Raw genomic sequence first — 13,550 nt, 5'->3', positions numbered from 1 at the left:
GAACTGGCATTTGAATTACAGGACTTGCCAGCCGAGGGAAACAAATCTGTCCTTTAGGACAGAAAAGCGAGGTTGTTGAGGAGGTGTGCCTGCTTGATACCAAACCTGGTAAAAAGAAATTCCCCCCATTTCCCCCATCCCCATCTTGGGGCAGCAAGACACCAGTTGTAAGGGAGGCAGACCTGTGTAGACGTCTACCCAGGATGGAAGGCCCCTCAGAGATGGGCGGGGTGCCTTAGCAGTCTCTCAGCTGTGAGTGTTGGGCAGAACCTTTAGACAAGGGGCACTCATGGTGAGCCTATGGCCCAAGAAGCAAGATTAGCCAGGCAGACAGGCACCCCCCCTACACCAACCATGCCGCAGAGGGGAGAGGTTGTCGAGGTACCACACCTACTGCGGGAAGGCCCAGGGCGGGGTTCGTCCTGCTGCAAACGGAAACAGTCACGGACCAGCTGCATCTGACCACCTCTCCCATCTTCAAGGTACTCAGCCCCTCACCTTCCGGCTGTTCCACACAAAGTGTTTCCTTTCTTCCTAGGGAACACTTTTGTCCTTTGCTTATCCCATTGACAAATCCAGATGGAGTCTGTGAAACAATAATTTGCAAGGCTTTGAACATCAGGAGTTCCTGTTGTAGCTCAGCTGTTTAGACCCTGACATAACGTCTGTGAAGATGTGGGTTTGATCCCTGGCCTCCATCAGGGGTTAAGGATCCCCAGTCGTGGCGAGCTGTGGCCTAGTTTGCAGATTCAGCTCAGATCTGGTGTTGGCGCGGCTGTGGTGTAGGCACAGGTCACAGATTCAGCCATAAAAAAAAAAAAAAAAAAAATTGGACATCAGGCAATGAGGGTTGGTGATCCCCAAGAGCAAGAAACATACAAGGTGGGCCCTGGGGTTGTCTGGCTTATGGCCTGGGGAGAGTCCAGGCTGTGGTACAGGGGTGTGAAGCCAAGTGGAGGTCAGAGGTCGCCAGGAGCTGAGGAGATGGAGCTGAGAGTCCGAGGAGGTGAGGATTGGCCGAGAAGGGGGAAGAGCTGCAGGAGATTTGCAGAGGCCCCAGCTTGAGTCTTCTGCTGAGCACTGAATGGTGTGATCATGTGAGTGAACCACCCTGTTACAGAGAAAACCCCCTCCAACCATCCAGAAGAAGTGAGGGTACAGTCCGGGGAGCCCACAGAGGCAGGCCAGAGCTAGGAAACCTCAGAAAGTGTGGGGCGATGGGGAGAGTGCCCAGAAGGGCTGTGCCTCAGTAGTGGGGAGACCAACTCTGGAATAAACGTTACTCTAGTTCCACATAATAAAGCTTAAAAACCAGACCCAGAAGAATCAGACTATTTTCAAGGAATAAAAGCTTAAGAATGAATATAGTAATATAAATACCCAGCGCTTAACAATGTGAACCACACAGTAACTGATATCCAAAAAAAAAAAAAAAATCATGAAAAAAGCAACGAAGCTGGCAAATACAACCAATAAGAAGGGGGGAAATGGGAGTTTCCATCATGGCACAGCAGAAACGAATCTGACTAGGAACCATGAGGTTGGGGGTTCAATCCCTGGCCTCACTCAGTGGGTTAAGGATCCAGCGTTGCCGTGAGCTGTGGTGTAGGTCACAGACGTGGCTCGGATCTGGTGTTGCTGTAGCAGTGGTGTAGGCTGGCAGCTGCAGTTCCAATTGGACCCCTCACCTGGGAACCTGTTGTGGGTGCGGGCCCTAAAAGGACAAAAGACAAAAACAAACAAACAAACAAACAAACAAACAAAAAAGGGGGAAAATGGACTGAAAAATGACCTAGCTGATAAATTAGAAACAAGGATATTCTTGTAACTATGTTTAAGAAGCCAGAGGAAAGACTAAATGAGACATGGAAGATGCATATTTTAAATTTCTATTGATGAAAAAACTGCTGTCTGAAATAAAGAAGGAACACTGATAAAAGTACTAATACTAGCATTCCGGTGGTGGCTCAGGAGTAACAAATTTGACTAGTATCCATGAGGACACAGGTTTGATCCCTGGCCTCGCTTAGTGGGTTAAGGAGCTAGTGTTGCCATGCACTGTGGTGTAGGTCACAGACGTGGCCCAGACCCTGAGTTGCTGTGAGCATGGCATAGGCTGGCAGCTGTAGCTCCAATTCGACCTCTAGCCTGGGAATCTCCATATGCCAAGAGGGTAGCCCTAAAAAAAACAAAAAACAAAAACAAACCAAAAAAAAAAACCTAATGCTTATTTAATATCAGAATTCACTGACTTCATGAAAAATTTACACTAAGTTGTGGTTTTATCCCCCACAGCAAAAATAGTTTTCCAGTCTAATATTTTTATCAGGACCTAATTAAGATGGCTAAGATGGTCTGTGTTTAGGTACCTGGTGCCTAATTTCCCCTGCATAGCATCAACCATCTGGTTTCCACAAGACACTGCAGAATGGAAACCCTGGAGGCCCCACTCCGACTTGGGCTCCCAGATGCAGGTAAATGGCACCAGCTGTCACCCTGTCCATCCCCCAGGATTCGAGGCTGCCTCTGTGTTTGTCGAAGAGGCAATGACCTTCCCTGAAGCCCTTCACTGGGGAAGAATCTGGCTTGTGCTCCGACCAAGGGGACCCGATGTCATAATGAGAGCAAGGCCCAAGGCACCCTCTAGCCAGAACTCCAGCGGCCTCCTCGCTCATCTCGCTCACTTTCTCATGGGGTGTAGACAGGCATGGGCAAAGGCAAGAGAGTTTTTGGCTTTGGTTAGCGTCCCCTGTCTCATGAGGCTACAGTTTTGAGAATTTAGCATTCTCTCCATGGTCCACATTCAGCTCTCATTCTTTCTTAATATGCATCCTGTGAATAGTTAAGTCTGCACGACAGGTGTGCTGCACTCGAAGAAAACAATGCATTGGTGGATCCCAAATAATCCATTAAAGAGCCTCATGTTTACAGAAAGGAAGAAGTACCAGATGATTTTTAAACAGCAACAACAGGAACTCCATATCAGGTATCGTTAAATACACAGTGCTCCAAATACAAATAGGGTCCCAGCCTTAGCCTTGCAAATAAGAGTGTTCGCTTTGGGTACCCTTTCAAATAAGAGTCGCTTAAGCACGGAGCGTATCATTGCAATGATGTGACTGAAATGCGGGATGTTCATTTGGTCCCAGAGACAGCATGCGCATCTATGAAAACCTACTTATCGCTTAAGCACAGAGCATATCATTGCAACGATGTGACTGAAATGCGGGGATGTTCATTTGGTTCCAGAGACAGCATGCGCATCTATGAAAACCTACTTACCTTAACTAGCATCACCTTTACCATTTACCTTCCAATGCGTAGTGACATTTCTCTCTGAATGTGGTAAAAGGCTGCTCTTTAGCATAGGGAGTTGGAGGGGGGCAATTAAGCATGCAATCGTACCACTTATTTCCTGCTCATCACACCTGTGACTGCTGTGACATTCACCGACATTCGCCCGTGATTCAGTTATGACAGTGATAGAGAATTGTAGAGCTGGCTGTTTATTTTTGTTGCCTCTTTTCAACTTAGGTCCCATGAATCCTGAGGATCTAGGGAAGAAAAAAAGATCTAGGGGGAAAAAAAAAATTCCAAGGAAGCAGAACATTGGCTTTTAAAGCATTTAATAAGTCATAATCAAACAGAAAGTTTTTATTTTAAAAAGAATAAATTTACATACAGTGTATAAGCAGGACAGCTGAAAGTTTCCAAAATAGAAACCCGGAGCATATGGCCCCGAAACACCACATGCTTTGGTTACACTCAGGAAGCATGAGTTGCCTATTTGTGCAAAAAAAAAAAAAAAAATCCTGAAGTTACAGTGGCACCTGCAAGCACACTGAAGGGTGATTTCAGTCATTTAGGGTCTTTAGTCTTTTCCATATTTTTTCTTCTGCATAGTCTGTTATGGTGCAGGTCTGAGCAAAGCTGGCCTCCAAAGATGAAGGACATTCACAGGATGGATGCCTTGGTCCAGAGTGGTAGAGGGCTGGAGGCTGCACTAGCATGGTCGGGCAAAGGGCATGCCATTCTACCTGGAGGGGCCAGCGAACCCAAGGGCTCTGGTGCCACACTTTGCAAATGCAGGGCTGGCCACACCACAGGTCCTAAGCGTAGACTGGCTACATCACCGTGAGCTTGATTTTTAAACTCTTAATCTCTAAGACTCCAGCTCAAGGGAGAGGCTCTTTACCAAGTCTGAGGTGAAACCAGCAGGGGGCAGTCTTTCCCCAGAGAGAAAATCCAAAGGTCTTAGGGTGACTGAGAGGGTGGGAGGGTTTAATGGAGTGAAGCGCTGTGTAAAGTGAATGAAAAGGGCTGGCAAAGCAGGAGTCTGACTCGGGAAACGACCTTTCCAATCGGTTTCTGCCTGATTCTAGGCCACAGAGCAGTAGTGCCCAGAAACTAAACTGCGCCTCACCAATATACACTTTTTATTCCGCAGTTGCTGGAACAAAAGACTTCAAAAAGTGACCAACCTGACAAATCCAAAGGTCCTTCTTTCATGAGCTGTGGCTAATATATTCGTCCTCAACCAAATGGTGTAAATGCAGCCTTAGATACATCAACACAGATGACTGCAGTCCTATTCCTGTTGTTGGGACTTAAAACAAAAGGGAAGGTGGGAGTGTTCCCTTCGTGGCCCAGGGGCAACGCACCCAACTAGCATCCATGAGGACATGGTCTCGTTCGGTGGGTTAAGGATCCAGCACTGCTGTGAGCTGTGGTGTAGGTCGCAGATGTGGCGGCTTGGATCCTGAGTTGCTGTGGCTATGCTGTAGGCCAGCAGCTGCAACTCTGATTCGACTCCTAGCCTGGGGGTCGAACTTCCATATGACACAAATGCAGCCCTAAAAAGAGAAAAATAAAGGGAAGGTAGTAGAAATTACACGTGCGCACACACACACACACACACTCGAACTGCCAACACCCACTGTTGTGACAGTAATTATGGCCCTTCTTCTCAAAAGATGCAAGTAGTAAAAGCTGATTCTTTTATCAGTTAGCTTCAGAAAAATCAACTGAAACTCATTTTGCATAAATATTATACCCAGCACTGTGATCTTGGGTGTGGCAGCCTGCGGGGACGGAGGTAGGTGAAAGTGGCCCATGCACTGCCCTCCTGCCTAGGCCGGGCGTGTCGGTAAGCTGTGACTCTCTGCACACTCCATCCATCAAGGGGCCGCAAATACTGCTCAGGGTACGCTCTAAGAAAAGGTCATTTGAACCCCTGCCTTCTAGCTATGAAAAATCTCAGATTAATTTGAAGGACAGACAGAATGTCTTACTAGCAATTACTCTCAAGAAACTGGAGCACTACGTCAAACACCAAAGATCATCCCAACCAAAAGGCCAGGGTGCGTGTTCAAAATCAGAACAATCGGGGTTTTCAGTTTTCATGTTGGATGCAGAGGTAAGACCCTAACTAGGCTAATTTCCCCCCACCCCAGAGTGTGTGTGTGTGGTGAGGATGCAGCAGGATTATAAGTCATTGGCTTCAGCGGCTCAAGCACTGCATTTCAAAAGACCCTTCGTTAACGATAGGCTCACACTCACATTTAAGAACACTGTTGATACCTGCTTCTCATTCTTTGTTTTTTGGCCATGCCTGAGGCATGTGGAAGTTCTGGGGCCAGGGACTGAACTTGCACCACAGCTTCGAACTGGAAAAGGAGGTGTCTTTATAAGGATCGCCTTCCTAAGTCTAAGGGACTCAGCCCGGGTTTAAAGGGCACTGTATTTGGTCGGCTTGTTTTCTAAAGAGAGGCTGACATTGTTCCTGCATTAATCACCCTTAACATTGCTAAGAGACAAGTGGAGGTAAGATGGGAAAGGGAACCCCTGATTCTATTTAGCAGATGAGAAAAGAGATTTATGAAAAGTAACTAAGCAATGGAGGAACAAGGTTCGGGAGGAAGGGCTACTCCTCCTGGTCAGGCCCCGGGAAGGGTTCTGTTCTTCTGTTCCACTGATCCCCTTTCATAGGCAGATGACAGTGCCTTCCCAGTTTGTAAGGAAGCAAAAACCTGAAGATGGGCAGAGGGCTTGGCCCAAGACGCTCTGACGCAGGAGAGAGCAGGGGCCCAGAGCAGCTCGGATGAAGTGAGGTGGAAACATCCGGTGGGTCCATGGGTTAGAGAGGATAGAAATGTTACCTGGGGAGTTCCCGCTGTGGCTCAGCAGAAACGAATCTGACGAGGAACCATGAGGTTGGGTGAGGGGTCGATCCCTGGCCTCCCTCAGCGGGTTAAGTATCCGGCGTTGCCGTGAGCTGTGGTGTAGGTCACAGACGCAGCTCAGATCCTGTGTTGCTGTGGCTCTGGCGTAGGCTGGTAGCTACAGCTCTGTTTGGACCCCTAGCCTGGGAACTTCCATAGGTGTGGGTGTGGCCCTGAAAGAGAAAAAAAAAAAAGTACCTGGAATTCTGCAAGGTGTACAAACAAGGGGGAGTGGATCCCTGTTCAATATGCACCCGACAGAGACCAGGACTCCTAAGGAAAGCAGGCTCTTACCCATGACCTTGCAGCTTCCCAACCCCCTTTCATGCATCACGTCGAAGTTGACTGTACGCTGCTCCCCCCAAGCAGGCAGGATCTAATGTGATCACATTGACGAGAAAGTCACCCTGTTTAGGGAACGCAGTTTTAAGTGGCACCACCCTTTCTCTTGGAGCAACATTTTGGAAATGAGACTCAGTGCTGGGCAAGGTCACAACTGAAAAGAAATGCCCGACATCCAGGCTCCTGGATCATTCCTATCTTTTTAGGCTTTTCAGAACCCAGGCATGGGTAGGGGGTGGGAGGAGGGCTTGGCGCTGCTCCTATCCAGGCCATGATTCCTGCCAGGCCAGGACCGGTTCAACAGCTGAGTAACACACAGGGTAGAGGGTGGGAGGGCTGCTTAAAGAACTCAACTGTGGGTTTTAGCCTGGCTTCACCTGTAACATGACCCGTATAGGCTAGTGGTCCCTGTGAGAAAATGTTTCCTTCCATACAGCTGCAGCATTTATCTCAGATATCAGCAAAACAGACATGTGACTTAAGGAATTTTTCTCCTTAAAGAAAAATGTGTTAAGACCTTCCCACTCGACAATTTTTGATGTCTTGCTCTCCAGTCCAGTGAGCTCATTTCCAACCGTTTGAGGCTCAGGGTAATCCCAGAAACCTGTGGAGCATTGGCACGAAGGTGGTGGCACAGATGCCAACGGATGTGTAGGTGACGAACTTGTAAGGCACTTCGATCTCCAGCCTCCGCCTGGCCTCTTTGTTCCTGGCGACCACCTTGAACCACGAGTACAACACTTGCAGGGAGAGATTTTGGACGAGCTGACGCACCAGGAGGATCAGCACAATTCCCACGGTGAATTTGGTCAGACCCAGCACCAGCATGTCCGTGGTGAGTGGTGGGATGTTCTGAACGACAGGGAGAGATTCCGTGGGCTCGGACACGAGCTGGAAAAAATGGTTGATCCAGAATCCTATGGTCACCCCTGCCCCGGCGGCCAGAATGGTGGTGGTGTCTGCTCGGGTCGGGCTGTAGTAATCAGACACGGGGTAATTGTAGCACAGGAAGAAGGGTACCACTAGGACACACACAGGGAAGAGGGGGCTGGCTGAGTCCAGGCGATCGATCAGCGTCCAGGCAGGGTAGGTGAGGCTGATGAGGACGGCAGTGATCAGGATGCCACCCAGCACGTCCTGCGGGAAGCAGAGAAAAGGACGAGTCAGCCAACGAGTCTTCCCTTGAATCCAGGCATAATTTCAAGTAGGGTTGATCTGACTTTTAAAATACAACTTTGTTACACTGTTTTATTTTATAATGCGTATTTTCATTTTATTTTTATTTCCTTTCATTTTTATTCTTTTTTGGCTGCCCTGTGGCACACCGAGTTCCCAGGCCAGGGATCAGATCCAAGCCACAGTTGTAACCTATACCACCACGGCTGGGATCCTTAATCCACTGTGCCAGGCCAGGGGTCGAATCTGCATTCCAGCGTTCCCAAGACGCCAACAATCCCATTGCACCACAGCAGGAACTTTTATCATATATATTTTTAAAATGTAAAGTTATAAAAATTGGAAAATAGGAAAAATACAAACAATAGTCATGCCGTACATGTTTTGCAGTTTCTTCCAGTTTTTCTGTTTTTATAATAAATTCTCTGTTTTCCTTTTTTTTTTTAAACTTAAATTCTATGTTTTCCTTAATGCATACCTGTAAGCATATGGTTCCTTCAAGCTATTATTTCTTTTTTTTTTTTTTGTCTTTTGTTGTTGTTGTTATTGTTGTTGTTGCTATTTCTTGGGCCGCTCCCGCGGCATATGGAGGTTCCCAGGCTAGGGGTCCAATCGGAGCTGTAGCCACCGGCCTATGCCAGAGCCACAGCAACGCAGGATCCAAGGCACGTCTGCAACCTACACCACAGCTCACAGCAACGCCGGATCGTTAACCCACTGAGCAAGGGCAGGGACCGAACCCGCAACCTCATGGTTCCTAGTCAGATTCGTTAACCACTGCGCCACAACGGGAACTCCCTATTATTTCTTTTTAAAAATATTGATTGTCTTTTTAGGGCCACACCTGTGGCATATAGACGTTCCCAGGCTAGGGGTGGAATAGAAGATGCAGCTTGTGACCTACACTACAGCTCATGGCAACACCGGATTCTTAACCCACTGAGCAAGGCCAGGGATCGAACCTACATCCTCATGGATGCTGGTCAGATTCGTTTCTGCTGAGCCACGATGGGAACTCCATCTTTAGACCATTTTAAATTATGGTTTTCTTTCTTCCTTCCTCTGTGCCTCCCTCCTTCCTTCTCTACTTTTTTCCCTCTTTCTCTCCCTCCCTCTTTTGCTTCCTTCCTTGAATGCCTTTTCAAATGTCTTTAACTCCTCCATGTCAGCCACTTTCTTCTTCCCTTAGGGCTCTCACTGCACACTTCATTACATGAAGGGTTAATGTCACTCATAGATGAATATATCCAAGTCAGAGAATGCGGAACTTGCTGTGGTTTTGTGTGGATTATTTTGAAAGTTTACAATTAAATAATTAAAACATTTTCCACAATGCACTGGAAAATCTGGGAAATACCAAAAAGTAAAACACATGCCTTGTGGAAAATCTGGAAAGCACTGAAAACTATAAGAAAAAAAATATAGTTTCTTATTTCCCACCTAGAGACAACCCTTTCTATATTTTGGTGTGTTTTGGTATCTTTTTTTTTTTTTTTCATACGTACATAAAGTAGAATTCAAAAGGCTCGGGCTTTTTCTAATATCTTCATTCTTTCTTTTGCTTAGCTTCTAATAAAATGACATCTGACTTGGGAGAACAATGGGTAAGAATTGGACCTTAGAAATAAACACTGAGGCTCCAGCAAATGCCATAGATTAGAGGGCATCCGTTCCTCCTTCCGATGCCCGTGTGGGAGTGCCTGCTGGATGCCAGACACAGGGCCAGAGGATTCCATCAGAGCTAAGTAATCATAATCCATGCCTAGAGGAGACTCAGATGATTACTGTTGTTTAAGAGGGAAAGAGGTAAGCGTGTGGATATTGATATTCCTTCGGGGCTGGAGAGTAGAGGGTAGAGAGGCTACATTCCCTTTGGCCCCGAGTCTAGTCCACTTCTTAAAGCTGACATCTGGGGAGCAACACGAAGCCACTCACTTAGTTCTCACCGGGTCCCAACACAAGATTTTCGCTTGTAAAGGATTATTCTGACTTCAGGGAGGAGAATGGATAGGAGCCGGGCAAGAGTGGGTGGGGAGACCACCTGCCTCCTCAAAGCAAGCCTTGTGCCCATCGCACGCCCTCCACGTGGCAACCTGGGCTTCACCTGCTCTTACTTCCGCCATCATCTTTCCCCTCAATTATCCCTCAGGCTTCACAGTCTCCGCGATCCTCCTCCCGACATCGGCTCCTCCTGGGCTATGACTATGCACAGATGTTGCCTTATTTTGGGGAAAAAGAGGAGCAACCCTTCACAAAAGCTTCCCAGTTACCAAAACTTGAGCCAAACTCACGGACTGAATTTTCTACACCTATTGCCTCCACGTCTGCAACTTGAAACACAACTGCTATCTCAACTAGACTTAGATGATGCCCTGCTCTCAAAGGCCCCTCACTAGATACTTGCTGGGTTGTTTCTTCAGCATTTATTTTTGACCTAAAAGAGGCATATGCCCCCCCGCCCCCTGCTTAGGGATCCCTGAGGTTCTGGAAAATTATGGAGCTGGACCGAGGTAGGCTAGTCAGTGCGTGGTATCTCCTGGTCACAGCGATTGGTGCAGGGCTGGTCATGTGACCAAATCAGTCCAATCAGACTGAATGGTGGGGGGGTTTACTTGGAATTTTGTGGAAAGAGCTGTTCTTCTTCCGAACACCAGGCCCTGTGGATTTACACCCTTTACTTGGCAGGCCTTTATGTATTTATTGTTCCTTTTTAGGGCTGCACCCGTGGCATATGGAGGTTCCCAGGCCAGGGGTCCAGTTGGAGCTGTAGCCATTGGCCTACATCACAGACACAGCAACGCCAGATCCGAGCCACGTCTGCGACCCACACCACAGCTCACGGCAACGCTGGATCCTTAACCCACTGAGCAAGGCCAGGGATCGAATCCACGTCCTCATGAATATTAGTTGGGTTTGTTACTGTTGAGATACAGCGGGAACTCCCTGGCAGACCTTTAGTATTCAGTTTTTAAAATGTCACCTGGCACCAGTCTCATCCTGGCTCTTCTCTGACCTCTAAGAAGTCTTTTTCTTGGTTTCCTCATTTAGATCCTAAACAGGGGCATTCCCACAGAGTCTGTCTCTCAGCTCTGCCTGTTTTCTCCATTGAAGAGTTTGTGTAGGTCCATGGCCTCATCTTTCCGTTCCCTACTGACATGACTCTCCAATCTGTGAATTCATGACTCTCAAATCTATGGAGTCATAGATTTGAGTCCTGCCTTTTTAAAATGAAAGCTAGGCATTTTCATTCAGATGTCCTGTCAGACCCAAAACCAACTTGTCTAAGATAATAGTCTCCAATGACCAAAAAGAAAAATGAGAGAAAGAAATGAGCACTTTACACAAAAAGAAATATAAATATGCGTGCCTCTTAAACACATGAAAATATCTTCAAGTTTACTCATAATTAGACGTGAAAATTAAACTGTGCTGAGGAGAAATTAAAATTATGTTCACACAGGAGTTCCCATCATGGCACAGCAGAAACGAATCCAACTAGGAACCATGAGGTTGTGGGTTCGATCCCTGGCCTCGCTCTGTGGGTTGAGGATCTGGTGTTGCTGTGAGCTGTGGTGTAGGTCGAAGACATGGATCGGATCTGGCATTGCTGTGGCTGTGGTGTGGGTCCGGCACCTCTAGCTCCAATTGGACCCCTGGCCTGGGAACCTCCATATGCCATGGGTGCAGCCCTAAAAAGACACAAAAAAATTATGTTCACACAAAAATCAGTACACACATGTTTACAGCAGTTCTATTAATAACCACCCCAAACTGGAAACAACCCCAAAGTCATTCAAGAAGTAAACAGACTGTGCTACTTTCATACAGTGGAATACTTCTCAGCAATAAAAAGCAACAAACGACTGAAACAGGCAACGGCTTGGATGAAATCTCCAGGAAGTTAGGCTGAATGGAAAAAGCAAGCCTCCAAGGGTTACATACTGTGTGGTTCTATTAATAAGAAATTCTCTAAAAGACAGAACTTCAGGGATAAGGACTAGGTCAACGGGTGAGAGAGGGTATTACTGCAAAGGGAGTGGGAGGGAGTTTTGGGGTGATGGAACTGCTCAGTACTGTGGTGATGATGCTTACTTGAACCTACCCCTGTGCTAAAACCCACAGGACCAGGGAGTTCCTATTGTGGCTCAGTGGGTTATGAACCTGACTAGAATCCACGAGGATGCAGGTTCAATCCCTGGTCTCACCCAGTGGGTTAAGAATCCGGTATTGCTGGAGCTGTGGCATAGGTCACAGACCTGGCTCAGATCCCAATTCAATTCTCCATATGCCACAGGCACAGCCCTAAAAAGCAAAAAGCAAAAACCAAAAAAAAGAAACAAAACCAAAACCACATAGGACTATACACCCCAAACAAATCTACTTTTAATTAAAAAAATAAAATTACAACTTACACAATTCAACAGCAAAAAAGCCAACAACCCAATTGAAAAATGGGAAAAAGACCTGCATAGACATTTCTCCAAGGAAGATGTACAGATAGCCAAAAAGCACATGAAAAAATGCTCAACATCACTCATTATTAGAGAAATGCAAATCAAAACTACCATGAGATACCACTTCACATCAGTTAGAATGGCCATCATTAATAATAAGTCCACAAATACTGGAGGGGGTGTGGAGAAAAGGGAACCCTCTTGCACTGTTGGTGGGAATGTAAGCTGATACAACCACTATGGACAAGAGTGTGGAGGTACCTTAAAAAACTATACATGGGTACCTTAGAAAACTATACCATATGACCCAGTAATCCCACTCTTGGGCATATATTTGGACAAAACTTTCCTTGAAAAAGCCACAGGCACCTGCATATTCACTGAAGCACTATTTATAATAGCCAAGCCATGGAAACAACCTAAATGTCCACCAGACTGTTGGATCAGGAATATATGGTTTATATACACAATGGAATACTACTCAGACATCAAAAAGAATGAAATAATGCCATTTGCAGCAACATGGATGAAACTAGAGACTTTCATACTAAGCAAAGTAAGTCAGAAAGAGAACAACAATATTATATGATATCACTTATATTTGGAATCTAATACATGGCACAAATGAACCTTTTCACGAAAAGAAAATCATGGACTTGGAGAATAGACTCGCCAAGGGGGAGGGGGAGAGAGGGGGAGGGAGTGGGATGGACTGGGAGCTTGGGGTTAATAGATGCAGACTATTGCCTTTGGAATGGATAAGCAATGAGATCCTGCTGTGTAGCACTGGGAACTGTATCTAGTCACTTATGATGGAGCATGATAATGGGAGAAAATAGAATCTATACATGTTATGTGTAACGGGGTCACCATGCTGTACAGTAGAAAATTGACAGAACACTGTAAACCAGCTATAATGAAAAAAAATCATTATACATATAAAAAATAAAAATGAAATTAAAAAATTACATCTTACACAAAAATTAAAAAGCCCACCTTTGCAGAGGGATAGAGATTGTGATCCTACAGGTGCTTCTACTGTTTCTGTTTGGGGGCCCCCCGGGGCTCCCTCTGCAGACGCTCAGAGTCCTAATGACTGCTCCTCCTTCTCACCATCTCTGTCTGACCACCGGTCACTATCGTCCACAGGCTCCTGCTCCTTCTGCCACCTCCAAAGGCCCACTTGCCTGCCCAGACCTTCACTCCCCCATCTGCCTGCCATTCTCCTGCCCACAGCACTAATCGCCTTGCAGGTTGCTCTTTCAATAGCATTAGCATCACTTAGGAAGATCATTAAGATACAGATTTCAGAGGACCACCCTCTGATTCTGATCTGCAGTGTGGTCCTTCCTGGGCT

The 13,550-nt window shown here is 46.5% G+C and overlaps 1 protein-coding gene across 1 annotated transcript in view; it reads right to left on the bottom strand.

Moving 5' to 3' along the window:
* Positions 1-6,370: 6,370 nt before the first annotated feature.
* The window catches only part of SGPP2 (sphingosine-1-phosphate phosphatase 2), a 140,478-nt gene continuing 133,298 nt past the window's right edge, over positions 6,371-13,550 (bottom strand). The window contains exon 5 of the mRNA XM_047773623.1: positions 6,371-7,700. Within this exon, the coding sequence (XP_047629579.1) occupies positions 7,149-7,700 (552 nt within the window). The 3' untranslated portion in view covers positions 6,371-7,148. The remainder of the gene's footprint in view (positions 7,701-13,550) is intronic.

The sequence above is a fragment of the Phacochoerus africanus genome, chromosome 3 (assembly GCF_016906955.1).
Source record: "Phacochoerus africanus isolate WHEZ1 chromosome 3, ROS_Pafr_v1, whole genome shotgun sequence".
Lineage (NCBI taxonomy): Eukaryota > Metazoa > Chordata > Mammalia > Artiodactyla > Suidae > Phacochoerus > Phacochoerus africanus.
The sequence above is the reverse complement of the archived record's forward strand: the minus strand, read 5'-3'. Positions and strand labels throughout refer to the sequence as shown.